Source organism: Mauremys reevesii, linkage group 4 (assembly GCF_016161935.1).
Source record: "Mauremys reevesii isolate NIE-2019 linkage group 4, ASM1616193v1, whole genome shotgun sequence".
NCBI lineage: Eukaryota > Metazoa > Chordata > Testudines > Geoemydidae > Mauremys > Mauremys reevesii.
The window spans coordinates 71,021,321-71,048,693 of record NC_052626.1 but is presented as its reverse complement, the minus strand read 5'-3'; the positions used below and the strand labels follow the sequence as shown (position 1 = coordinate 71,048,693).

Sequence of the window (27,373 nt, the reverse complement as noted above, 5' to 3'; positions counted from 1 at the left end):
CCAGTCATTTCCCTGCTGCATGGAGGAGTCTCTGATGTCCAACATGGTGTTAGCTCCACTTGGAGCATTTTTCCCCCTGAAAACATCTCAGAGGTTTCTTCCCTGTGCAGATTTGCGGATGCCTGATACTCTGGGAGCACCAAATGAAGCTTCCCCCGCATTCAAGGTTTCTCTGTTGTGTGGTCACTCATGTGTGTCTGCACTCAAGCTATTCCTAGGGTGTCTCACCCTTGTGGATTCTCTGATGTTTGGTCAGCTCTGAGCTCTTACTGAACCTTTCCCCACAGTCAAGGCATTTATAAGGTCTCTCTCCCATGTGGATTCTCCCGTGTTTAGTAAGGTATGAGCGCTGACTGAAAGTTTTCCCACAGTCCAAGCATTTGTAGGGTCTTTCTCCCGTGTGGATTCTCTGATGTGTAGTAAGCTTTGAGCTCTCGCTAAAATCTTTCCCACACTCAAGGCATTTATAAGGTCTCTCTCCTGTGTGGGTTCTCTGATGTGTAATAAGCACTGAGCTCCGAATAAAACTTTTCCCACATTCACAGCACTGAAAAGGTCTCTCTCCTGTGTGCAGTCTCTGATGTAGAATAAGTTGTGACTTCTCAATGAAGCTTTTCCCACAGTCTAAACATTTATGGGGTCTCTCTCCTGTGTGGATTCTCTGATGAGTGGTAAGTTTTGTTCTGTCAACAAAACTTTTCCCACAGTCGAGGCATTTATAGGGTTTGTCACCTGTGTGGATTTTCTGATGCTTAATAAGGTGGGAGCGACTACTGAAATCATTCCCACACTCAAGGCATTTATAAGGTCTCTCTCCTGTGTGCACTCTCTGGTGTATAATAAGTTGTGACTTCTGAATGAAGCTTTTCCCACATTCAAGGCATGTATAGGGTCTTTCTCCTGTGTGGATTCTTTCATGTTTAGTAAGGGATGAACTTTCGATAAAACCTTTCCCACACTCAAAGCATTTATAAGGTCTCTCTCCCGTGTGAAGTCTCTGGTGTTTAATAAGATAAGGCTTCCTACTGAAGCTTTTCCCACAGTCTAAGCATTTATAGGGCTTCTCTCCTGTGTGGGTTCTGTGATGTGACATAAGGTGTGATGTCTCATTAAAGCTTTTCCCGCACTCCAGGCATTTATAGGGTCTCTCGTCTGTGTGCAGTCTCCGGTGTGTAATGAAGTGCGACTTCTCACTGAAGCTTTTCCCACAGTCCAAGCATTCATAGGACTTCTCTCCTGTGTGGGTTCTCCAATGTTTAATAAGGTTTGCACTGAACTGGAATCTTTTCCCACACTCAAGGCATTTGTAGGGTTTCTCTTCATTGAGACTTGTCTGCTGGACTGTGGTTTCCTTGGGATCCTTCCATCCTCCATCACATTCAGAGGATTCATCCAGTTTCTTCCCAGGATAGCTTCCCAGCTGCATCTCTGATCTGTGTCGATCTCCCCAGGCATTTCCTTGTTCCAAGTGCTGGGAAAAATTCCCTTCAGCTCTGCTCAAAAACCTCTCCTGCAGTTCCACTTTCTTAGGACCTTCCTCCTGCTGATTCTCCTCCTTGTTCTCACTCACTGTCCTATCACCTGCTGGGAGAGAGAGAATCCAGACAGGAGTCACTGCTTGTGCCGGGGAGAAAGGACAGAAAGGGGAATAGCAAAGAGGGAAAACACAACACAGTGACTGTTGGGGAGATGGAGACACTGGATTCTATTGCCACATCCCACCCCAACACTCCCAGGGAAGCAAAGTGAGGGAGGAAATTCCCACAGCTAACAGGATGGATGGGAAGCTGTGACTGATATTTGCCTTGATGCTATGACACCAGGTGACTGCTGCCCTGACCTGGGTGAGATGGGGCACCCAGTTGAGGGCTTTCGCCTACAGTAAGTTTTTGGGAGTCCAAACTTTTTCCTTCACTTGCCAGATGTTTCTGTCTCAGTTTCCCTCATTCCTCACCTGTGCAGGTGCCTCTTGGGCTCTCCCTTTTCTCAGCAGCCTGGAGATCTGGGACCCACGGCTCTTCCCCTCGTTCCATCTGGGCGATCAGGTCAGGTTTCGGAATGGGGAATACTGCTCAGGGAGTGAAATCAGGCAAGCTTAGGGTGCATGGAGCATTGGTAGAGTATTTGTCAAAAGGAACATTCCCTGAGTTTAACCTGACCCTACATGGGATTGTGGTAACTCAGACCCCTTGGGAGCAGCAGACATCTGGGGGCTGGGAGGGAGGTGTTGTTACCCCCTCACTAGGAGGTCTCAGGGTAGATGCTCTGGGGGACTTGCTGACACACACACAGAGTTTGGGTGTTAAACTTCTGCCTATTTCTAAGCCTGCAGAACCTGGAGCCCTCCCCACAGATGGTGCAAGGTGAACGGTGTGTGAAGGAGAAATAATACAGGCAGGACAATCCCCTGCTTCTGATCCCCTGAAAGCTGGAGAGATGGGGATGAATTAGCCTGTCCATTAGGTTTCTAACTCCCCTGTTCCCTTGACGAAGGTATAGAGATGCAAGTCTCTCCCTCACTGCAGCTGTGGACTACGTGATCCTTCCCCAAATCCAACTGACCAGAGAAGAACCTGATGAGATTCAGATGTACAGACCCCACGGCATCTAATAGCTGAGGACACGGGAATCCCTTACCCAGCAAGGTCACCGTCTCGTAGTTCTCCTGCATGACGTCCCTGTAGAGGGCTCTCTGAGCAGGTTTCAGCAGAGCCCCCTGCCCCTGGGTGAAATACACAGCCACCTCCTCGAAGGTCACTGGCATCTGAAACAACAAGAGTCCCCCACTCAGCACCTGCTGCCCCAGCCACAATCCCACTAGTCACAGAGAAGGAGGCCCAGAAAAGCAGAATCCAACCCGCACCCTGCTCAGAGCAGCCAGGAGGCTTCAGGGGCTGGGAGAAGGTGAGAGCTCCTTGTCCCCCAGCACACGGAGCAGGGCAGGGTCTTCTCATTTCCCACACGCCTGCCAGCCACAGGCTGATACGGGAAGCAGAGCTCTGAGCCAGGGACAGGGACACGAATCCCGGCAGCTTCCCTGCGTATTTCACAGCAGCCTCTAGCCAGTGGGGTCAGGCTCCAGCCCTGGGAGTCTGCTCAGTTTCCCCAGCCCTGCCCAGGGGGGTGTTTCCTGTTTCAGAAATGAGGGGAATGGGATGGGCCTGTTCAGAAAACTCAGGCCCAGGCTGAACATGTCTCAGCAGGTTTATCACACCCTGTCCCCCCCGTGCCTCACCCTGTGTTTTTCCTGCCCCTACCCCCCCTACAACCACCTCCCTGAAAAATCCCCTACCTGAGCTGGCTCCATCACAGCCATTTCCCTTCCTTGTGTCCTTGAAGCTGGGACAATCTGGAGCAAATCGTGGACGTGATTCCTCAGCCTGTCGGGGCGAGAGGGGTGATGGGGGAGGTTTCAGAAGGGGCTTGAGTCCATTTCACACCGTGATCCCCCCCAGGCTCTCTCCCTGCAGACAGATGCTCTGGGCTCAGCCACGCTGGGAAAACCCTCAGTCACTTTATTACAACACAGACCTGGTCCCTCCCACCAGGGCTGAACCCACAGGGGCACTTTTAAACCCTCCCAGGGGCAGAGTCCTGTAGCCAATGATTTTAGTTTTTTGGTCATTTATTGTGTGATGTTATGATTAATTCATATGTTACATCATATATAATCATTTTGTTAAATAGAGTTAAATTGTAGGATTATAAAAGTATAAGACTGATTCGTAGTAGAAGGGATAGGTTTGCATTAGGTATCTAAGTAAGCAGGATTGAAACGCAAGGCCTCCAGGTTGAAGCTTGTAAGATTTTAGCTTAGCCATATTAGGCCTTGGTGCTAAGAAATGCTGACCGAAGTATGTCACTGAAGAATGCCCCGATGCCACAAGATTACGGGCAAAGATGTACCAGTGGGTAACATTGTGAAAAATTAGCCAGAAGATTAATTTTTAAATCACAAAAATGTTGTAATGGCACAACTTTTTTCAATACGTGTCTTAACCACAGGATATAAATTGTGTGTCAATGCTAATGAGACTAAATAGAACCTATCCGACCAATAGAAATTGGGGTCCCTCATGCTTCTGGGGGACACCAGACCAGTAAGAACAAAGAGCGTTGACACTTTCATGAACATGCACAGAATGTAGGTATAGTCGGAATCACCATATAAAAAGAGGGTGCCCAGATTAGGAAAATTGAGTTCTCCATAGTGTGACGGGGTGTGCATCCCCCACAGTAGCCAAGCCAGGCTTAAACCCACATTACGGACAGCAAAAGTCCCGCCCACTAGGCCAGACTCGGCATGCTCCAGATGCTGTAGCAGTCTAGAGGGAGGAAGCTAAGCTCATTCCAGGTTGGAGGCTGGAGGGGAAGGACCTGGGCTGGATGCTCCTGCTGCGGACTAGCTACAGCCACTGCCTGCAGAGATCGGAAGCCCCAAGAACCGGCCTGGACCCCTGCGACCGATGGAGTTCTAGGAAGCTACATGTGCTGGAGACCCAGAAGCCTCATGGTCTCTGGTGAGGCAGTCAACGGCAGGAAGTGACCCAGGGAGGGTGATGGAAGAGTATCTCCCATCCGGGTAAGCTCAGCATGTTTTGGTAGCATTCCCTGCTGAGACAGTGGCTCTGGGTCCCCCCTGGCTGGGCTGACAGCAGGAGCGCCGCCAGCTTTTTTGGTGCCCTAGGCGGCGGAAGGTTCCTGCTCCCGACAGAGGCGGCGGAAGGTCCCGCCCTCGAAATACCACCCACGACCGGGGTGGCCGAAGAGCCGGCCGCTGCGGTCGCCGCCCCTGAAATGTTAGTGCCCTAGGCAACCGCTTAGGTCGCCTAATGGGTTGGGCTGACCCTGGCTGCCAGCCCCCCCTGCTGGTGGGTACTGGCCACTAGGTCCCCAATGCCCTGCACTGAAGGGTGTATTAACTCTGGCCACTAGGCCATGCTTTCCTGGGCACTGGGGCTATCGCCTTTGCTTTGGTCCTTGGACCCTGGGCTAGCAGGGTTGGACACGGCCAAGTAAACTCACTGGTGGTGTCCACGCACTCACTTCCCATCCCCTTTTGGGACGGGATGTCCATACACCGTGATATATGGGAAAACTCCAGCAGGAACCATCCCTCCACTCATGATCAATCCATGAGAGACCCACAGTCCGTAACAGTATCTAGGAGGATGGGAGTATAACTATGTTTGTAACTCGTGCATAGGTCTGTATGGAATTTCTATATGCCTGGGTACTCGTAACTTTAATAAAGCTTGTAAACCAGACTAGACTTTGCACTTGTGAATGTCTGTGTGGTCACTGCCCTTGGTCTTTATGTGTTCCTAGAGACTGTAAATCCAAAGCAAGTACCAGAGGTGACTTTTACTCCATTAAGTGTGAAACTGTAGCCACCAGAGCCAAACCCACGGTGGTGGAATCCCACATTACTAAATTAACTTTAAATAAAATAAAAGGCTACAGTCTCTAAGACAAATTCTAGAAAAGAGCAGAATCAAAGGAGCCACTGTGGGGGATTCCCCCTGACATTGTCCCTGAGAGCAGCACGTCCCCCCAGCAGCGCGGGGACTCCGCCAGGGCAGAAACTGACTTTTCCTCTGTCAGCTCCTCCCCTTGTTCCTAGGAGAGTCAGTCGGCCCAGGGGGTGCAGGGAATGGATCCAGGCAGGGCTGGGAGCTGGGAACCTCCCTCCCCACTTCTTGCTCCTGCTGCTCCTTTCGGTCTCACCCCTCCCCTTCCTGTCTCCTTCCCTCCCCCTCTGCCTGGGAGAACTGGGGACTGTCCCGTTTCCATGGGCGTTTGCTCTCCAGTGTGAGCCTGGCTGTGTCACTGGGGGCAGCAGCCCTGGGACCCGCTGGCATGGGGGAGCCCCTCCCCCTCCAGTACAAACTCACCAGCAGGTCCCTGAAAAGAGCCCTTTGTGCAAAGTCACTTGCCTGCCCAGCCCCAACCCTCCCCACCCCCCACCTGGAAACTCTGGCTCAAGAGCTGGTTGGCAGAGCCTGGGCTGCCCCAGGACTGTCAAAAGTCCCCACCTGGGCTGGGCACAGAGGGGGGTAATGAAGGTCTGTCCCTGAGGGAGCAGCAGTTGCTCAGTCTGAGCCCCAGATCACACTGCAGGAGGCAGCATCAACTGACCCAGGGAGCTCAATTAACTCCCGGGTACTAATATCATGTGCAGACAGAGAGAGACACCAGCCTCCTCTGCCTTAGCAAAAACCAACCCTCCCCATCCCATATGAGGACAATCCAGTGGCTGCAGATTTCATTTGCCCACCTGGACTCACACCAGAACAGAACCAGAGAACCAGCTTGAACCAATCTGCTTAACTGAACTGGAACCAGACTTAAACCATCATTTTTCCTCTTCGTGAATCTGAATCGAACTCAGGGAAAAATGGCTACCAGTTAAAATAAAGTTTCAGCAATTTTTCAGTTCAATATTTGTCAAAATAAAATAAAACCTACTCTGATCTCATTTTCATTATAAAACAAGACACCAAAACAACCCCCAGGCATGTGATCACTCCGGAACGGCCTGTCCCAGTAGGAGAAGAGAAGGGGGCAGCCCACAGGAGCAGGGAGGGAGGGGGGAGAGAAGTGGGGGTTCCCTGTCCCAGAAGTTAACATGAACTCTTCAAGGCCAAGGAAAAAGGCTGCTCAATTCTTCTTCCCCTTAGACAGGCCTCCTCTCACCCACCCCTTAGGGCAGCTCCTCCAATTGCCCCACCTGAGGCAGGCCCCATGCCCCAAATTCAGTTCCCACTGAAGCAAGCCACAGGGCTCACTCCCAACCCTAACCAAAACCGAACACACCGACTGCAACTGAACCCGAACCAAACCCCAATTCCACTCCTTGCGGCTCACAGTGACTCTGGCTGGACACCGAATCCTGCACAGAAATCAGACCAGCCCCTGTTCAGTGCTGTCAGACCAGGAGTCAGACCACCACCACCCCCCGCCCAAATAAAGAAATTGTCTTTAAACACAAATATGAAATTGGGAGCTGGGTGTGTGCATGGGGTGGGGAGGGAGGAAGGGGGGACATTTGCCTTGTAAATTCTCAGCCCTTTGGGGGAAGTCTCCTGCCCACCCCCCTAGTGTGACCACCTTTCAAAAGGCAAAAGTGGGACACATACAGGCAGGGCCAGCTCTAACATTTCTGCCGCCCCAAGCAGAAAAGAAGAGCGCCGCCCCGAGCGGTGCGGCCCGCGACCCAAGTCCCCAGCGAGCGCGTGGCCCGCCCGCGCCCAAGTCCCCGCCCCACCGAGCAGCGATCGCCCGCCCAAGTCCTCGCCCCACCGAGCAGCGCATCGCACCGCCCAAGTCCTCGCCCCCGAGCGGCGCGGCTCGCAGCCCAAGTCCCCGCCCCCAAGTGGCGCGGCCCGCAGCCCAAGTCCCCGCCCCAGCGGCGCGGCGTGCTGCCCTAGTCCCCACCCTCCCGAGCGGCGCGCGCGCCACCCAAACCAAAAACAAGAAGACCAAACCCAGATCGCCACCCTCCCAAGGTGCCGCCCCAAGCACGTGCTTGGTAGGCTGGTGCCTGAGCCGCCCTGCATACAGGACCCCTGCCCCCTTCCCCAAGGCCACACCCCTGCTCCGCCTCTTCCCCTGAGGTCCTGCCTCCTGGCCAGGTCAGAAGCCAAGCTATGATAAGAGCCGCCCAGGAGCCCAAGGCCACTGCAGGAGCCCAGACCCTCCACCTGCCCTGGGCAGGGGTGCTCGAGAGCATCCCCTGGCCCATGTGCCCACCCCCCAGGGTAGGTGGAGGGTCTGGGGCTCCCCACTGCAGCCTGGGCTCCCTGGGTGGCTCTTATTATGGCCCGGATCTCCAGTGGGGAGGGCCTCGGAGGGAGAAGAGAAGGAGCAGGGGCGGGGGCTCATGGCCAAGGGGGGCTAAGGCCCACCTCAGCCCCGCCCAAAGGGAACAGGCTGGCGCTGCCCCTGAGCCTCGGGCAGGCACCGAGCCCTGGCACAGGGATCCGGGACAAATGGTGTCCCGGAGTCATTCGACCCAGGACCGGGACTTGAACTCTGCATTTAAGGCCTGTCCTGCCCAATTCGGGATGGATAGTCACCCTGCCCACCCCCCACTGCTGATTTGGCCATTTCTAGGGGAACAAGTCATAGAATCATAGAATATCAGGATTGGAAGAGACCTCAGGAGGTCATCTAGTCCAACTGCCTGCTCAAAGCAGGACCAAACCCAACTAAATCATCCCGGCCAGGGCTTTGTCAAGCCTGACCTTAAAGACCTCTAAGGAAGGAGATTCCACCACCTCCCTAGGGAACCCATTCCAGTGCTTCACCACCCTTCTCGTGAAATAGTGTTTCTTAATATCCAACCTAAACCTCCCGCACTGCAACTTGAGACCATTCCTCCTTGTTCTGTCATCTGCCACCACTGAGAACAGCCGAGCTCCATCCTCTTTGGAACCCCCTTCAGGTAGTTGAAAGCAGCTATCAAATCCCCCCTCACTCTTCTCTTCTGCAGACTAAACAAGCCCAGTTCCCTTAGCCTCTCCTCGTAAGTCATGTGCTCCAGCCCCCTGATCATTTCTGTTGCCCTCCGCTGAACTCTCCAATTTGTTCACATGTTTTCTGTAGTGGGGGCCCCAAAACTGGATGCAATACTCCAGATGTGGCCTCACCAATGCCGAATAGAAGGGAATAATCACTTTGCTCAATCTTATGGCAATGCTCCTACTAATGCAGCCCAATATGCCGTTGGCCTTCTTGACAACAAGGACACTGCCAGGGGTGGCTCTAGACATTTCATGCTGTCATGCTGCGGGGGGCACTGTGCCGGTCGCCGGTCCCGCGGCTCCGGTGGACTTCCCGCAGGCTTCGGTGGAGCCACGGGACCAGCGGACCCACCGCAGCCATGCCGCTGAAGGCAGCCTGCCTGCCGCCTCCTGGCGACCGGCAGAGCGCCCCGCGGCATGCCGCCCCAAGCACACGCTTGGCGTACCAGCCTGGAGCCGCCCCTGCAGACTGCCAACTCATATCCAGCATCTCATCCACTGTAATCCCCAGGTCCTTTTCTGCAGAACTACTGCTTAGCCAGTTGGTCCCCATCCTGTAGCAGTGCTTGGGACTCTTCTGTCCTAAGTGCAGGACTCTGCACTTGTCCTTGTTGAACCTCATCAGATTTCTTTTGGCCCAATCCTCCAATTTGTCTAGGTCACTCTACCCTCCAGTGTATCTACCTCTCCCCTCAGCTTATTGTCATGTGCAAACTTGCTGAGGTTGCAGTTCATCCCATCATCCAGACCATTGATAAAAATGTTGAACAAAACCATCCCCAGAACCGATCCTTGGGGCACTCCGCTTGATACTGACTGCCAGCTAGACATGGAGCCATTGATCACTGCCCATTGAGCCCGACGATCTAGCCAGCTTTCTATCCACCTTATAGTCCATTCATCTAGCCCATACTACTTTAACTTGCTGGCAAGAATACTGTGGGAGACCTATCAAAAGCTTGCTAAAGTCAAGATATATCACATCCAGCTTTCCCTACTGAGCAGAGCAGCCCCCTCAGCCTCCCTTACCCCATCGGCCGGTGGAGCTGCCTTGTATCTCTCCCCCCCCCCTCCGCCTTATCCCTGCCCCCGGGCTCTCCCTTCCCCACCAGCTCCTTTAGCGCTCAGTCTCCCCCATCCCCTTTCCCTCGCAGTGACCCCTCCTCACATCTTCCCTCCATTCCAGCCTCGTCCCCTCAGCCCCATAATTCCCTGCATCGCCCCATCCTCCCTTCAGTGCAACCATCGCCCCTGCCTCTGCTCCCTCCCCTCTTGCCCCCGGCCACACACACCCTGTTCCCCCCTCAGTCCCCGCTTAACTGCACCCCCAGCATCCTCCCGGCTCCTCGCCCGCCCACCCACATGCCGCTGTCCCACCCCCAGCCCGGCCCGGGCTGGCGCCCCCCGCCCCGCCCCCACTGGGGCTGGCGGCAGCTTTCCTGGCCCCGGGCGGGAATCGCAGCCAGCTCCGCTGGGAGCAGCCCGGGGCCAAACCTCCCCCTGCAGCCTGGGGGTGCCGGGGGGGGGCGGGTCTCTCTCACCTTCCCTCCGAGCGGGGCCCCCGGGGCAGGGGCCGGGCCGGGCTGGGGGCTCTGCCCTGGGAGAGCCTCCTGGGGGGGGAGCAGCGGGAAGGGCCCTGCTGGAGATTCCCCTCTCCCGGCTGCAGCCAGGGCTCCGGGCTCCCAGCACCAGCTGCCCCCCGGGGCTCGGGGATCTCGCCAGGAGCCCGGGAGCCAGAGTCACCGCAGCGGCTGCGAGTCACTTCCTGCGGCCGGGACTGAGCCCAGCGATCCTCCCACCCAGGCGCTCCTGGGTCCTAGCGATCAACTCGGCTCGATGCAGCCCCCTACCCCAGACTTTGCCTCCTATGACACTAAGAGCCCTGCAGTGCTGACGGGAAAAGGGCGCATTGTTCTGTGAGGGCAACGCTGATCAGGCCTGACAGACGCCCTGCTCCTCAGGCATTGCTTTCATAGTGTTCATCCACCACGGCCATGGGCCGTCTCTAATAAAGGCTCATGTCACACTGGTCCTCAGGATCACTGCAAGAAGCTGGGCAGATGATCTTTAATGAACTACATTTATATACCAGAAACTGTTTTAAATTCTGAATCTAGGCAGGGTTGACAAACAGGTTTTGCTAGACCAAGGGATATCTAGTCATCTCTCTCCCACAGTTCACATGTAGATGAAGCATTGTAAGCAAATACAATTGAAGTCCTGTTTGCATATAGCAGCAGTTCTCAACCAGGGGTACACGCATCACACAGACACAAGGCAGACTTCTGCAAATCCCTCCTGCAAACTCAGCACAAAGAAACAAGTGGACCATCTGCAACCCTCCTTTCCCCAGCAACTCCCTTCAGCCACTCCCAAAATCAAAACCACTTATCAGGGGCCTCCTGTCCTGTGTCTGCTTCGCCAAACTCTGACCTGACTGCTGTGACTGGCTAGCCTCCTCCGGAATAGAGAAGAGCTCCTGGCTTCATGCATTTGTGAACACCAACTCATCCTCTGCCTCTAGGTCCCCCTCCTGCACCACATCCCCGTCCACGATTTTCTCCTGGCTCAGTCCACTCTTGACTGATCCCTGAGCCACCAAAATATCCACGGTGGTCTCTGCAGTGGAGGTTGGGCCACCACCAAGTATCGTGTCCAGCTCTTTGTAAAACCAACAGCTCGTGGATGCAGCACAGTGCACCGGAGCAGCCACCTCCCGCACCTTGTGGTAGGCATTTCGCAGCTCTTCCACTTTGACCCTGCACTGCACTGTGTCCCCATGATGGCCCCTTTCTGTCATGAAGCATGATATCTGTCTGTAGGTATCGTAATTCCTACAGCTGGAGTGCAACAGAGACTGGACAGTCTCCTCTCCCACACGCTGACGAGGTCCAGCAGCTCGGCATTGCTCCAAGCGGGGGAGCTGCTGCGTGCAGCAGTCATGGTCACCTGGATGGATGCGCTGAGACCACTGCACACATCACAAAACAAACAGGAAGGGGACTTTCAAAATTCCCAAGGAATTTAAAGGGTAGGGCTGATGGTTGGTCATCTGAGGGCAGGGCAGTAGAGTTCAAACCGATGACCAGAGAGGTGAGAACAGGCATCGTGGGACACCTCCCGGAGGCCAATCACAACACTGTAATCACCACAGTGTCTACACTGGCACCACGGCGCTATAGCCCTGGCACAGAAAGTCTCTCGTTGGGGTGGATTTTTTACAGCACTGCAAGTGTGCAGTTTCTGCGCACAAAACAGCTTGGCAGTGTGTACACCTCTGCAGTTGGAAGGCAAGAAGCTGTTTTACTGAACACAAACTTGCCAATGTAGACATACCCTCAGTCTCTGACTCTTGGAATGCGTATCCAGCACTTGCCCTCATTGTTTTTGCTGACAGATACTCGTCATTTTCATTGTTCTAAAACCAAGAAAAATCTCATGACAAAGGCTAGGGAAACGTGAAAAGAAAATCAGAAAGGACTATTTTGGAAAGTGATCATTTGTCTTTTGAAGTCCCCAATAAATCTGAACTCCATCCTGTCAGAATAATTTAATATCAAAATATGTAACAGAACAGCCTTAACGAAAAAGAGAAAAACCCTCAGTCCAGGAAGGGCTACAAACCATTTTCCCATTCATGAAGTGAAACCCCAGAGAATCTTAAGATTCAACATCTGGAGAACAAATTTGCCCATTTCCTTCTGAACAGGCCAAACCTACTTTACTCAGCACCGCTGCATTATTTGGCTGTGTTATTGACAAAAGTTTTAAGCATCATCATCAAAAAAGAAAGAGGAAAACAAGACAAACCTAACCAAAAAAGACGGTTACTCACCGTAGTAACTGTTGTTCTTCGAGATGTGTTGCTCCTATCCATTCCAGTCAGGTGTGCGCGCCGCCCGTGCACGGCTCTTCGGAACATTTTTACCCTAGCAACTCCGGCGGGCCGGCTGGCGCCCTCTGGAGTGGCGCCGCTATGGCACCTGTTATATACCCCAGCCGGCCCGTCCGCTCCTCAGTTCCTTCTTGCCGGCTACTCCGACAGTGGGGAAGGAGGGCGGGTCTGGAATGGATAGGAGCAACACATCTCGAAGAACAACAGTTACTACGGTGAGTAACCGTCTTTTCTTCTTCGAGTGATTGCTCCTATGCATTCCAGTTAGGTGATTCCCAAGCCTTACCTAGGCGGTGGGGTCGGAGTGAGACGTGGCGGAGTGTAATACCGCGGAGCCGAAGGCTGCGTCGTCTCTAAACTGTTGCACCAACGCATAATGGGAGGCGAAGGTGTGGACCGAAGACCAGGTGCCGCTCGACAGATGTCCTGGATTGGGACATGGGCCAGGAATGCGGCCGACGAGGCGTGTGCTCTGGTCGAGTGAGCAGTGATGCGGCATGGTGGCACGCGAGCAAGCTCGTAGCATGTCCGGATACATGCCGTTACCCAGGAGGAAATCCGTTGTGAGGAGACCGGCTCACCCTTCATGCGGTCGGCGACTGCTACAAAGAGTTGGGGCGAACGTCGGAAGAACTTCGTCCGCTCGATGTAAAACGCGAGGGCCCTGCGGACGTCGAGGGTGTGAAGCTGCTGCTCCCGAGGCGAGGCATGCGGCTTCGGGAAGAAGACCGGGAGGAAGATCTCCTGGTTGAGGTGGAAGGCCGAGACTACCTTAGGGAGGAAGGTCGGATGTGGTCGAAGCTGCACCTTGTCTCCGTGGAAGACGGTGTATGGTGGACCCACCGTTAGAGCACGGAGCTCAGATGCCCATCTTGCAGATGTAATGGCGACGAGGAAGGCTGTCTTCCAGGAGAGGTAGAGCAGAGAGCACATTGCCAGAGGCTCGAAGGGCGGACCCATCAGCTGGGCCAGGACAAGGTTCAAATCCCAGGTCGGGGCGGGATGCCGCACTGGCGGGTACAAGCGGTCCAGGCCTTTAAGGAAGCGAGAAACCATCTGGTTGGAGAAGATGGAGCGACCTTCTACAGATGGGCGAAAGGCAGACACTGCTGCCAGATGAACTCTCAGGGAGGATACCGCCAAACCCTGCTCCTTAAGGTACCAGAGGTAGTCCAGGATGGTAGGGACAGGGACTACAAAGGGATTGAAGCCTCGTTGGTCACACCAGAGGGCAAAGCGCTTCCACTTTGCGAGATAGGTGGAGCGGGTGGAAGGCTTCCTGCTTTCAAGCAAGACTTGCTGCACTGCCACCGAACAGTCCCTCTCCGAGTGGGTCAACCACGCAGGTACCAGGCTGTAAGATGGAGGAACTGCAGGTTCGGATGGCGGAGTCTGCCGAAGTCCTGCGTGATGAGGTCCGGCCATAACGGAAGGGCGATGGGCTCCCGAACGGAGAGCTCGAGCAGCAGGGTGTACCAATGTTGCCTCAGCCAGGCCGGAGCCACGAGTATGACTGTGGCCCTGTCCCTCCGAAGCTTCAGTAACACTCGGTGCACAAGTGGGAACGGAGGGAATGCATAGAGGAGGTGATCCTTCCAGGAGTAAAGGAAGGCGTCGGATAGGGAGCCTGGCGAGCGACCCTGGTACGAGCAGAACAGGTGGCACTTCCTGTTCTCCTTGGCGGCGAATAGGTCTATCAGGGGAAACCCCCACCTCCGGAAGATTGTGTATATGACGTCTGGCCGGAGGGACCACTCGTGGGAGAGGAACGACCTGCTGAGATGGTCGGCTAAAGTGTTCTGCACTCCCGGGAGAAAGGACGCTTCGAGGTGAATTGAGCGGGTCACACAGAAGTCCCACAGGAGCATCGCTTCCCTGCAGAGTGATGAGGAGTGGGCTCCGCCCTGCTTGTTGACATAAAACATAGCAGTTGTGTTGTCTGTGAGCACCGCTACACATCGGCCTTGTAGATGGGCTTGGAAGGCGTGGCATGCCAAACGAATGGCCCTCAGCTCCCTGACGTTGATATGGAGGGAGAGGTCCTGGGGCGACCAGAGGCCCTGGGTGTGAAGGTCGCCCAGGTGGGCCCCCCACCCCAGCGCCGAGGCATCTGTCGTCAGAGTCAAGGACGGTCGAGGAGGCGAAACGGAACCCCTGCACATACTATGACTGGGTCCAACCACCAGGTGAGCGAAGCGAGGGTCGGTTTCGTGACCGTGACTATCATGTCTATGGAGTCGCGGTGCGGGCGGTACACCGATGCCAGCCAGGATTGAAACGGGCGAAGACGCAGCCTCACGTGGGCTGTGACAAATGTGCATGATGCCATGTGGCCCAGAAGGCGGAGGCAGGACCGGACTGTCATGGTGGGAAAGTCGTGCAGGTCTCGTATGAGGGAGACCATGGTCTGGTGGCGAGCGCGCGGGAGGCAGGCCCTTGCCACCGTGGAATCGAGGACCGCTCCTATGAATTCCACCCTTTGCGATGGAATCAGAGATGACTTCTCGGTGTTGACGAGAAGGCCGAGTGCCCGAAACAAGGAGAGTACCTCGGCAATTTGGTTCGTTACCACTAGCCGTGACTGTCCGCGAATCAGCCAGTCGTCGAGGTAAGGATACACGTGAACTCGACGACAGCGGAGGACCGCCACTACGACCGCCATGCACTTGGTGAATACCCTTGGCGTGGTGGACAAGCCGAAGGGCAGCACGGCAAACTGGTAGTGGGCACCTTTGACCATGAACCGTAAATAGCGTCGATGGGGAGGGTAGATCGCGATGTGGAAGTACGCGTCCTTCATGTCGAGGGCGGCAAACCAGTCTCCCGGATCCAGGGAGGGAATGATGGTCCCCAAGGTTACCATCCGAAATTTGAGTTTGACCATATATTTGTTGAGCTCCCGGAGGTCCAGGATTGGTCTGAGGCCGCCTTTCGCCTTGGGGATGAGGAAATAACGTGAATAAAATCCCCTGCTGCGCCTGTGGTGCGGCACCTCCTCTATGGCACCCATCCTCAATAGCATGTCGACCTCTTGTAGGAGGCATTGCTCGTGAGAGGGGTCCCTGAAGAGGGACGGGGAAGGTGGGTGGGAAGGAGGGGGTGAAATAAACTGCAGGCGATAGCCAAACTGGATAGTTTGGAGTACCCAGCTGTCCGATGTTATGTGGGACCATGCTGGGAGGAAGTGGGAAAGGCGGTTGGAAAACAAAGGGGTTGGATCCTGAAAAGAGGCTGGTGGGCCGTCCTCGGGCGTCCCATCAAAATTGCTGTTTGGGGCCTTGCGGGGCCTTAGACGACGCTTGGGCCTGATTGTGCCTGCTTCCGGAAGGTCTACGGCGGTTGAGGCCGTTGCGCCGACTGTTATATGGCCTTGACCTGGCCTGGGTAAAAGGCCGGAAGGGCTGCTGCCGCTGGAAGGGACGCCTCTGGGTAGCTGGTATATGCATACCCAGAGTGCGGATCGCTACACGACCATCCTTCAGGGTCTGTATTCTCGAGTCCGTTTTCTCGGAGAACAGGCCATGAGTCTCGAAGGGCAGGTCTTGTAAAGTGTACTGCACCTCCGGCGGCAAGGTGGAGGACTGCAGCCAGGAGATGCGCCACATAGTTACACCAGATGCCAAAGTTCTGGCCCCGGAGTCCGCTGAATCCAGAGCAGCCTGGATGGAAGAGCGGGAGGCCAGTCTGCCCTCTGCGACCAGGGCCGAAAACTCCGGACGAGAAGCCGTCGGAATCAGCTCCGAGTATTTCGCAAGGGACACAAAAATGTCAAAGACGTACCGAGCTAGGAGGGCCAGCTGGTTTGCAATGCGTAGCTGGAGACCTCCCACGGAATACACCTTGCGGCCCAACAAGTCCATGCGCTTGGCGTCTTTTGACTTTGGCGCCGGGGCCGGTTGTCCATGCCTCTCACGGTCGTTGACAGACTGAACTACTAGTGAGTCCGGAGTGGGGTGAGTGTACAGGTACTCGTATCCCGTGGGGGGGACCGAGTACTTACGTTCCATGCCCCTTGCCGTGGGAGGAACAGACGCCGGTGTCTGCCAGATGGTCTTGGCAGACTTCTGGACGGTCTTAATAAATGTGAGGGCCACGCGCATCGGGGCCTCCGCGCCAATGACATTGGTGATGGGGTCTTCATCCTCCGGGACCTCTGCCACCGGGAGGTCAATGGCTTTGGCCACCCTGCGGAGCAGGTCTTGGTGCGACCGAAGGTCAATCGGGGGAGGGTCTGCTGTAGCGGCACCCACCACCACCTCATCGGGGGAGGAAGAGGATGACAAGGCCTGTACTCCCACATCAAGCAGAGGCTGTTCCTGAGCTTGGGAGGTTGATGGCGGCCCTGCCGGGTCTGACGACGGTACCGCCTCCCCCGGTGGTGTAGGGGGAGGCCTGCTCACTGTTGCCTCCGGCACCCTGCGCTCAGCCCCCACTGGGCGCTGGGGAAAGGGGAGCCCTTGGGCCTCATGATAGCCCCAGGGAACCCAAAACCCCACTGCTGATGACCCAGGTGTTGACTCTGGGGGCAGCCCGGGGTCCATCTCGCTGCCCGCCTGTGAGGCGACCGATGGCTGGCGCGAGGGCCACGGGGAGCAGAGGCGCTGACGGACTGCGGTGCAGACGGAGGCAGCTTGCTCCCGGGACGGTGCCGCGAGGCGGTGCCGGTCGTCACGGTGCCAGGATGGAGACCTGGGCGAGTGATCGCCGGTACCGGGAGGCAGAGCGTGACCTCGACCGTCGGTGACGAGCTGCCGGAGTCGCGCCCGTCGAGATCGGTGCCGAGAGGCGGACCTGCGATGGTACCGGCGGTCCGGTGACCGGGACCGTGAGCGGTGCCGGGAGTGCGACCGGGACCGCGAAACTGAGCGGTACCGGGACTGCGACCAGTGCCAAGATGGAGATCGGTGCCGAGATGGAGACCGGTGCCGAGATGGGAGTCGGTGCCGAGACGGGGATCGGTGCCAAGACCGGGACCGACGAGACGGTGACCGTTGCCTGGAGCGGGACCGGGTCCGAGGCTTGGTGGTGTCCCGTCTATCAGGGGTCGGAGGCCGCAACATTGCAGGCTTGCCCCGAGATTGAACAGCCCGCACCGGTGGTGCCGGGGGCCGGAGGCTCGGCGCCTCTGTGAGCTGAATAAGATCTCTCGCCGTCACGAACGTCTCAGGCGTAGACGGGAGATGCAGCTCTACCACGGTCGGTACCGGGGAGCAGGGAGGTACCGGACTCGACAGCCCTTGCGGTGCCGGAGTCAACGGAACCGTGCACTCCTTGTGCAGTACTGCAGCCGGTGCCGGAGGTTTCGGTGGTGGCTGGGTTAACTGTCCCGAAGCCGATGGCTTAGGAGTCGGGTGCGCCGTCTTGCGTTTCCTCTGTGGGGAGAGGGAACGGTGCCAGGACTTCGGTGCCGTCTGCTTCTGTTTAGGAGTGTCGGTACCGGGACGGCTCGGTGCCGCGGGTGTGCTGCACCGACCGGGACGTTTTCTGCGGTGCCGGGGACGGAGCGGGGGGCTGCAGTGCTGCCTCCGTAAGGAGCTGTTTGAGTCGAGAGTCTCGCTCCTTTCTTGTGCGCGGCTTGAATGCCGTGCAAATGGGGCAGTTATCTGTCCTGTGCGATTCCCCGAGGCAGCGCAGGCAAGAGTCGTGCGGGTCGCCTATTGGCATGGGCCGCTGGCAAGCCGCACAGGGCTTAAACCCCGGTGCCTTGGGCATGAGCCCGCACTGGTGTGGAAGAAGAGGCTAACCCTTCTAATTCCCTACTATACTATACTATACAACTATATATACAACTATAACCACTAACTTAACTAACTACTAACAACTATGTACACTAAAGCTATGGAGAACGCTAGAGCTGTGGAGGAAAGAGAGCACTCCACTGTTCCTACTGGCCGTCACAGGCGGGAAGAAGGAACTGAGGAGCGGACGGGCTGGCTGGGGTATATAACAGGCGCCATAGCGGCACCACTCCAGGCGCCAGCCGGCCGCGGAGTTGCTAGGGTAAAATGTTCCAAAGAGCCGTGCACGCAAGCGCACACCTAACTGGAATGCATATGAGCAATCACTCAAAGAAGAATTTTCCTATCTACAAATGATCTGGATTTGGCCGGAAGAACTCCAGATGCCAGTTTACCAATAGATGGAGGCTGGCATTTGTAGACCTGAATTTATGGGGACTAGTTTGTTATGTCTCGCCAGTGATCCGATTAGAAGAATTTAGGTTTATGTCCCAATTCAGGCTCCCAGGGGGTTAAAAAACACAGACAGTTCTATGTCAGGAGCAGACTCCTGGGGTGTGTGGCAAGGGCACCGATACTGAGGACAATACCAGAGTTTTAAGATCTTTATTAAAACAAGTGAAAAAGCAATAACGCTACAAGGCACAGTCACAAATAAGTAGTACAATTCTAAAGTTCCTGGTGGTAACATTCCTGCTCTAAAGACTATTTAAGCTACCATGCTCACACGCTTCCCTGAAGACCGGGTAGTAGGAGACAAAGAACCAGCCTTGTCTCTGGCATGCCCAACAGATTTGATGGTCTAGGTCGAAGTCAGGACCGGAGGAGTGGCTATGTTGCCAGGCTGAGCTGATAGCTTAACAGAAGGTATAAAGAGGGACGAACGAGCGACCCCTCTGCATGGGAGTTTGCCCTTTTATAGGGTCTTCCTAAAGGCATGAATATTCATAGCCGTGCCCAATCTGCCATGCCCAAATCTTACTTCCTCACCCAGAGAAATCTTCGGATACGCTTATTCTATAGGCTAACATATTGTGACATATATTCAGACAGGTTAATATTGATTATCTCATCCCTGAAATCATTACCTTTGACATTAATCATAACTTCCATGTTCTGCTGCAGAGCACCCTGTGGTTACCAGCCTGGTCCAAACTTAAGGTGAACACCTTCGGTTCTTCATTCGATTCTCTGTTCAGTTCCCCCAGAGACAAAGGGGTCGCCAATAGGACATTTATCTATGCCAAAGGTTGCAATCACTTATCCTAACTGACTCAAGCTAAGCTTCCTCTTCCAGGATACAGGCCTGTAGGCTCCCCTGCGTTACAACCAACCATTCTGAGTAATATATATTGAGATCCGGTATAAACCAAACTCCCTGAAGATAACATAATCAATCAAATCAGTGAAGGAAGCACTCTAGCCAATATAGCAAGCTAGAAAAGTAACCTTATGGGCTACAGATTTAAGCTCAATCTGTGCTTTGGGGTTCATTTCAATTCCCCCTTGAGGAATGGGACATTTTCTTTTCCAGCCCTCAAGGGCCTGATTGCGGATCAAAGAAATCAAAGCCTGGTTCCTAAGCATGGTGGGCAAAGGACTCTGTGGTAAATGACACACGTGAAGGTGGAGGGGTAGAAAGGGAAAAGGATAAACCCTCCTCAGCTTGGGCAGAGGCTGCTCTGTGAGAGAAGATGTGTGAGCTTGATGGGGGTGGGAGGGAATCCCTCGGACTCACCCCGTCCCTCTCAAATAACACAGAAGTTAAAACACCACATTATTTTAATATCCCTGCTCCAGCTTTTTTAGACTCTATTGAATGCTGGCGGATAAGGGAGAAACAGCACAAAAAGTGAAATGCTTTTCAGCAGAACCTGGAGCAATGTGAGGATGTCTGGGCATGAGACAATCTCACTGCAAAGGGGGGGACTTAGTGACTCTAACAAGCACTTTGCTAATGGGGGATTGGAATAAACTGCTCAGGGTCAGTCTAGACTAGAAAAAGGGGCGGAGGAACAAAGTAGACGCACCAGCTAATCCCAACCACTTCTCCTGCCCATTTATTCCCTCTCTGGAAGGCACTGATTTGTCTCTGGCCTCCCCGCAAGCTGCTTGCAGAGTTGGGAACAGAGCTTAGGTCCCCTGAGTCCCAGGCCAGTGCTCTACCCATTAGGCAACACTGCTTCCCTCTCACAGGCTGATATTGTAGTAGCAGAGGTGGGAAATCCAGATTGCCAACTAAAGGCCCTGTGGGAATCAGTCTCTGCTAATGGTGCTGTCTGAATGCAAAGGGGGCAGGGAGAAGGGGCAGAGGGGGTGAGTGATCCAGTGGAGGATGTGGGGATGGGAGGAGTTACCAGCCCCCAGGGACACTCCCCCTGCAGGGAAAAGCTCCAGGTCAGTGGGGGGGCCAGCCCAGGGGATGGTGGAAGATGGGGAATGGGGAGAGGTGTTTAGCGTGAAGGTGGGGTCTGGCCCTAGTGTCCTTCTCCTCATCTCCATGGCAGGGGGATCCCGGCTGGCAGAGGAAGGGGGGGGGGGACTTCAGCCAGGCAGAGGGGGCAGCTGGAGGAGTTTCTCTCTTTCCCTTCCCCCATCTGTGGCCCATCAGCTCAGCAGCCAGAGCTGCAGCAGGGGGAAGGGGCTGATGGGGGTTTCTCCTCCTCTGCCTGGGGTTTGCTTAGACCAGGCACAGCCAGAGGGTCACTGACCAGCTGATACTCAGCTGCTGCTGGATCCTCCCCCCAGCGACGGGCAGCCGGATCCTTGGGAGCCAAACGCCCCTGATGTGTGTGGGAATGAGGAAATGGGTTTGTCACCATGGCTGGCCCCAGTCAGGGCCCTGAGAGAATTTCCCTGCTGTGTGGAGGAGTCTCTGACGTCCAACATGGCGTTAAGCGGCACTTGGAGCATTTTCCACACTGAGAACACCTCAAAGGTTTCTTCCTGTTGGGGATTTGCAGACACCTGATACTCCAGGAGCACCAAATGAAGCTTCCCCGACATTCAAGGTCTGTGTTGTGTGGATCACTGACGTGTGAAGTCAACTTGAATCTTTTCCTGCAGTCAAGCTATTCCCAGGGGGTCTGTCATACCTTGATTCAAACTCCTTGAATCTAAAACAAAGAGGGATTCACCTTCCAGCTCCTCTTTTCCCACCACCTATCCCTGGTGAGTCAGACTAATCCCCTGAGGTCTCAAACAAGGGGGAAAAATATCAATCAGGTTCTTAAGAAGAAAAGCTTTTATTAAAAGAAAGTTTTTATTTTATTTTCTATCTCTGTAACACCAGGATGGAAAATATTACAGGGTCTAGCTTATAAAAGCTAAAGGGACTCCCTCCCCCCTAGCATAAGTACAAGTTCCAGCAAACAGAAATAAAATATTCTTCCAGCAAATACACATTTGCAAATACAGAAAACAACCAAAAGACTAATCCGCCTTTTTAACTAATACTCACTCTATTGAACAGAAGAGACTATTTCAGAAAGCTTGGAGAGCCTGGATGCACGTCTGGCCCCTCTTAGATCCAAGAGAGAATGGACAACAAAACAAAAAGCACAAACAAAGACTTCCCCTGATTGCTCCTTTGGTCAGGTGTCAGCCAGGTTCACTGAGCTTGTTAACCCTTTACAGGTAAAAGAGACATTAACCCTTAACTATCTGTTTATGACAGGGTCTCATTCTTGTGCATTCTCTGATGTTTGGTCAGCGCTGAGCTCTTACTGAAGCTTTTCCCACAGTCCAAGCATGTATAGGGTCTGTCTCCTGTGTGGGTTCTCTTATGTGCAATAAGATTTGAGCTCTGACTAAAACTTTTGCCACATTCAAGGCATTTATAAGGTCTCTCTCCCGTGTGGGTTCTCTGATGTGAGATAAGCGTTGTGCTCCGAATAAAACTTTTCCCACATTTACAGCATTGAAAGGGTCTCTCTCCTGTGTGCAGTCTCTAGTGTAGAATAAGTTGTGACTTCTCAATGAAACTTTTCCCACACTCCAAGCATTCATAAGGTCTCTCTCATGTGTGCACCCTCTGGTGTAGAATAAGTTTTGACTTCTGAATGAAGCTTTTCCCGCGGTCTCTCTCCTGTGTGGATTCTCTGATGAACAGTAAGTTTTGTTCTGTCAACAAAATCTTTCCCACACACAAGGCATTTATACTGCATCTCTCCAATGTGGATTCTCCCATGTTTAGTAAGGTTTGAGCGGTATCTGAAAGTTTCCCCACACTCGTGGCATTTATAAGCTCTTTCTCCCATGTGGATTTTGCTATGGTTAGCAAGGATTGATCTTGAGGTAAAATTTTTCCCACACTCAAGACATCCATAGGGTCTCTCTCCTGTGTGAGTTCGCTGATGTGTAATAAGTGCTGCACGCTGACTAAAACCTTTCCCACACTCATGACATTTATAAGGTCTTTCTCCCATGTGGATTTTGCTATGGTGAGCAAGAGCTGGACTTGAGGTAAATTTTTTCCCACACTCAAGACATCCATAGGGTCTCTCTCCTGTGTGAGTTCGCTGATGTGTAATAAGTGTTCCACGCTGACTAAAACCTTTCCCACACTCATGGCATTTAAAGGGTTTCTCTCCCATGTGCACTCTCTGGTGCACAATAAGCCTGGACTTGAGTATGAAGCTTTTCCCACAGTCGAAGCATTTATGGGGTCTCTCTCCTGTGTGGATTGCCTGATGTGCATTAAGGGTTGATTTCCAATTGAAACTTTTCCCACACTCCTGGCATTTATAGAATTTGTCGCTTGTGTGGATACTCTGATGCTTAATAAGGTCTGAGCGCTTAATGAAAGTTTTCCCACAGTCAAGGCATTTATATGGTCTTTCTCCTGTATGTTCTCTCTGGTGTTCCTTAAGCTTTGACTTCTGAATGAAGCTTTTCCCACAGTCAAGGCATTTATATGGTCTCTCTCCTGTGTGTACTCTCTGGTGTTCACGAAGCTTTGACTTCTGAATGAAGCTTTTCCCACAGTCAAAGCATTTATGGGGTCTCTCTCCTGTGTGGATTTTCTGATGTGCATTAAGAGTTGATTTCACACTGAAACTTTTCCCACACTCCTGGCATTTATAGGGGCTTTCTCCTGTGTGGATTCTCCTATGATTAGTAAGGGCTGAACTTGCGATAAAACCTTTCCCACACTCAAGGCATTTATAGGGTCTCTCTCCAGTGTGAGTTGTCTCATGTGCAATAAGTGTTGCACGCACACTAAAACCTTTCCCACACTCAAGGCATTTATAGGGTCTCTCTCCAGTGTGAGTTGTCTCATGTGCAATAAGAGTTGAACGCACTAAAACCTTTCCCACACTCCAGGCATTTATAAGGTCTCTCTCCTGTGTGGGATCGCTGATGTATAATAAGCTTTGAGTTATGATTAAAACTTTCCCCACACTCATGGCATTTAAAGGGTCTCTCTCCTGTGTGGGTGATCTCATGTCTAATAAGCTCTGAGCTCCGAATATAACCTTTCCCACACTCACAGCATATATAGGGTCTCTCTCCTGTGTGTACTCTCTGGTGTACAGTAAGCCTTGACTTCTGTAAGAAGCTCTTCCCACACTCAAAACATTTATAGGGTCTCTCTCCGGTGTGGATTCTGTTATGTGACATAAACTGTGACCTCGCATTAAATCTTTTCCCACACTCAAGGCATTTGTAGGGTTTCTCTTCATTGTGACTTGTCTGCTGAATTGTGCTTTCCTTGGGATCCTTCCATCCTCTGCCACATTCAGTGGATTTATCCAGTTTCTTCCTGGGATAGTTTCCCAACTGCATCTCTGATCCATGTCCATCTCCCCAGGCTTCTCCCTGTTCCAAGCCCTGGGAAAAATTCTCTTCAGCTTTTCTCAAAAACCTCTCATGCGGTTCCACTCGCTCAGGACCTTCCTGCTGCTGATTCTCCTCCTTGTTCTCACTCACTGTCCTATCACCTGCTGGGAGAGAGAAGCCAGACAGGAGTCACTGCATGTGCCAGGGAGAAAGGACAGAAAGGGGAATAGCAAAGAGGGAAAACACAACACAGTGACTGTTGGGGAGATGGAGACGTTGGATCCTGCCTCTACATCCCACCCAAGAGCTCCCAGGGAAGTAAACTCGGCATGGAAGTTCGCCAGAGTTCACAGGATGGGTGGGAAGCTGTGACTGATATTTGCCTTGATGATACGACATCTGCTGACTGCAGCCCTCATCTAGGTGAGACAGGGCAGAACTGAGGGCTCTCGCTCATGGCATGTTTTGGGAGTCCCATCTTTTTCCTTCACTCTCAAGATGGTTCTGTCTCCCTTTCTCTGACTCCTCACCTGTGCAGGTGCCTCTCAGGCTCACACTTTCCTCAGAGGCCTGGAGATCCGGGACCCACGGCTCTTCCCCTCGTTCCAGCCGGGCGATCAGGTCAGGTTTGGGAACGGGGAATCCTGCTCAGGAGGTGAAATCAGGCAAGGTCAGGGCGCATGGAGCATTGGTAGAGTATCTGCCACAAGGAACATTCCCTGAGATTAACCTGACCCTACATGGGACTGTGGTAACTCAGCAGCACATAGCCGAGGCCGTGGAGGTATTGTTACCCCCTCACTAGGAGGCCTCGGAGTAGATGCTCTGGGGGACTTGCTGACACACACTCACAGCTCAGGTACTAAGCTCCTGCCTATTTCCAAGCCTGCAGCATAAGAACATAAGAAAGGCCGTACCGGGTCAGACCAAAGGTCCATCTAGCCCAGTATCTGTCTACCGACAGTAGCCAATGCCAGGTGCCCCTGAGGGAGTGAACCTAACAGGCAATGATCAAGTGATCTCTCTCCTGCCATCCATCTCCATCCTCTGACGAACAGAGGCTAGGGACACCATTCTTACCCATCCTGGCTAACAGCCATTTATGGACTTAGCCACCATGAATTTATCCAGTCCCCTTTTAAACATTGTTATAGTCCTAGCCTTCACAACCTCCTCAGGTAAGGAGTTCCACAAGTTGACTGTGCGCTGCGTGAAGAAGAACTTCCTTTTATTTGTTTTAAACCTGCTGCCTATTAATTTCATTTGGTGACCCCTAGTTCTTGTATTATGGGAATAAGTAAATAACTTTTCCTTATCCACTTTCTCAACATCACTCATGATTTTATATACCTCTATCATGTCCCGCCTTAGTCTTCTCTTTTCCAAGCTGAAGAGTCCTAGCCTCTTTAATCTTTCCTCATATGGGCCCCTCTCTAAACCCCTAATCATTTTAGTTGCTCTTTTCTGAACCTTTTCTAGTGCTAGAATATCTTTTTTGAGGTGAGGAGACCACATCTGTACACAGTATTCGAGATGTGGGCGTACCATGGATTTATATATGGGCAATAATATATTCTCAGTCTTATTTTCTATCCCCTTTTTAATGATTTCTAACATCCTGTTTGCTTTTTTGACCGCCTCTGCACACTGCGTGGACATCTTCAGAGAACTATCCACGATAACTCCAAGATCTTTTTCCTGACTTGTTGTAGCTAAATTAGCCCCCATCATGTTGTATGTATAGTTGGGGTTATTTTTTCCAATGTGCATTACTTTACATTTATCCACATTAAATTTCATTTGCCTTTTTGTTGCCCAATCACTTAGTTTTGTGAGATCTTTTTGAAGTTCTTCACAATCTGCTTTGGTCTTAACTATCTTGAGTAGTTTAGTATCATCTGCAAACTTTGCCACCTCACTGTTTACCCCTGAGCACCGAGAGCCCTCCCCATGGATGGAGCTAGTCCCAAGATGGCAGGTGAACGGTGTGTGAAGGAGAAATAATACAGGCAGGGCAATCCCCTGCTTCCGGCCCCTGGACAGCTGGAGAGCCCTTGGGAGCAGCAGATATCCGAGGCCATGGAGGTGTTGTTACCCCCTCACTAGGAGGCCTCAGGGTAGATGCTCTGGGGGACTTGCTGACACACACACAGCTCAGGTACTAAGCTCCTGCCTATTTCCAAGCCTGCAGCACCGAGAGCCCTCCCCACGGATGGAGCTAGTCCCAAGATGGCAGGTGAACGGTGTGTGAAGGAGAAATAATACAGGCAGGGCAATTCCCGGCTTCTGGCTCCTGGGCAGCTGGAGAGACGGGGATGAATTAGCCTGTCCGGTAGGTTTCTGACTCCCTGGTTCCCTTGAATGGGGTATGGAGATGCAAGTGTCTCTCATACTGGCATAGGCTCCGACTCAACCCCACCTCTGCCTCCGCCCCCGCCCACTTCTTCCATGAGGCCCCGATCCATCCTAGCTCCCATTTCAACCCCTTCCCCAAAGTCCCCACCCCAATTCCCCCTCCCTGCCCTTATTCTAACGCCTGCCCCAAATCCCTGCCCCGGCCCCACCCCCTGCCCTGAGTGCACCATCTTCCCGCTCCCTCTCCCGCCCCCCCTCCCAGCATGCAAACAGCTGTTTGGCGCCGGCTGGGCGGGAAACACTGCGAGACAGGTGGAGGAGCGGGGACACTGTGCGCTCGGGGGAGAGGAGGAGGTAGGGCAGGGGAGCTTGGATGCTGTAGGGTGCAGAGCACCCACTAATTTATCCCTCTGGGTGCTCCAGCCCAGAAGCACCCACGGAGTCGGGGCCTATGCACACTGGAGCTGTGGACTATGCGACACTCCTCCTCCCCCAATCTAACTGACCAGGGAAGAACCTGACCAGAGTCAGATACTCAGACCCCACAGCTTCCAATAACCAAGGGGTCGGGAATCCCTTACCCAGCGAGGTCACCGTCTCATAGTTCTCCTGCATGACGTCCCTGTAGAGGGCTCTCTGAGCGGGGTCCAGCAGAGCCCCTTGCCCCTGCGTGAAATACACAGCCACCTCCTCGAAGGTCACCGGCATCTGAAACAACAAGAGTCCCCCACTAAGCACCTGTTGCCCCAACTACAATCCCACTAATCATGGTGGAGGAGGCCCAGAGAAGCAGAATCCCACCCCCACACTGCTCAGAGCACTCAGGAGGCTTCAGAGGGTGGGAGAAGGTGACAGCTCCTTGTCCCCCCAGCACACGGAGCAGGGCAGGTTCTTCTCATTTCCCACACGCCTGCCAGCCACAGGCTGATGCGGGAAGCAGAGCTCTGAGTCCGGGACAGGGATAGGAATCCCAACAGCTTCCCTGCGTATTTCACAGCAGCCTCTGGCCAGTGGGGTCAGGCTCCAGCCCTGAAAGTCTGCTCAGTTTTCCCAGCCCTGCCCAGGGGGGTGTTTCCTGT

The 27,373-nt window shown here is 53.5% G+C and overlaps 1 protein-coding gene across 5 annotated transcripts; it reads right to left on the bottom strand.

The window, feature by feature from the left end:
• LOC120404819 (zinc finger protein OZF-like) lies at nucleotides 1–26,924 on the bottom strand. Of its 5 annotated transcripts, none has more exons than XM_039537810.1 (3): nucleotides 26,876–26,924; nucleotides 24,470–24,583; nucleotides 1–1,584 (listed from the first exon to the last, which is right to left on the bottom strand). In XM_039537810.1, exons 1-3 carry the CDS (start codon nucleotides 26,907–26,909, stop codon nucleotides 215–217), a joined length of 1,518 nt encoding a protein of 505 aa, XP_039393744.1. In that variant the 5' UTR covers nucleotides 26,910–26,924; the 3' UTR covers nucleotides 1–214. The 5 variants fall into 5 exon arrangements, 4 of the variants coding, with proteins under 4 accessions (XP_039393744.1, XP_039393746.1, XP_039393745.1 ...); XM_039537812.1 differs by having other exon boundaries at nucleotides 1–1,581; XM_039537811.1 differs by lacking the exons at nucleotides 24,470–24,583; nucleotides 26,876–26,924 and adding exons at nucleotides 1,955–2,068; nucleotides 2,638–2,680.
• Between the last annotated feature and the right edge of the window lie 449 nt (nucleotides 26,925–27,373).

What these genes read in the sequence shown, in the direction of transcription:
- LOC120404819 (XM_039537810.1), bottom strand. Translation starts at nt 26,909, where the DNA reads ATGCAGGAGAACTATGAGACGGTGACCTCGCTGG. An exon ending in TGAGACGGTGACCTCGCTGG is followed by an intron (nt 24,584 to 26,875) that starts GTAAGGGATTCC and finishes CCTCCTGAGCAG; the next exon opens with GATTCCCCGTTCCCAAACCT. An exon ending in CCTGAGAGGCACCTGCACAG is followed by an intron (nt 1,585 to 24,469) that starts GTGAGGAGTCAG and finishes TCTCTCTCCCAG; the next exon opens with CAGGTGATAGGACAGTGAGT.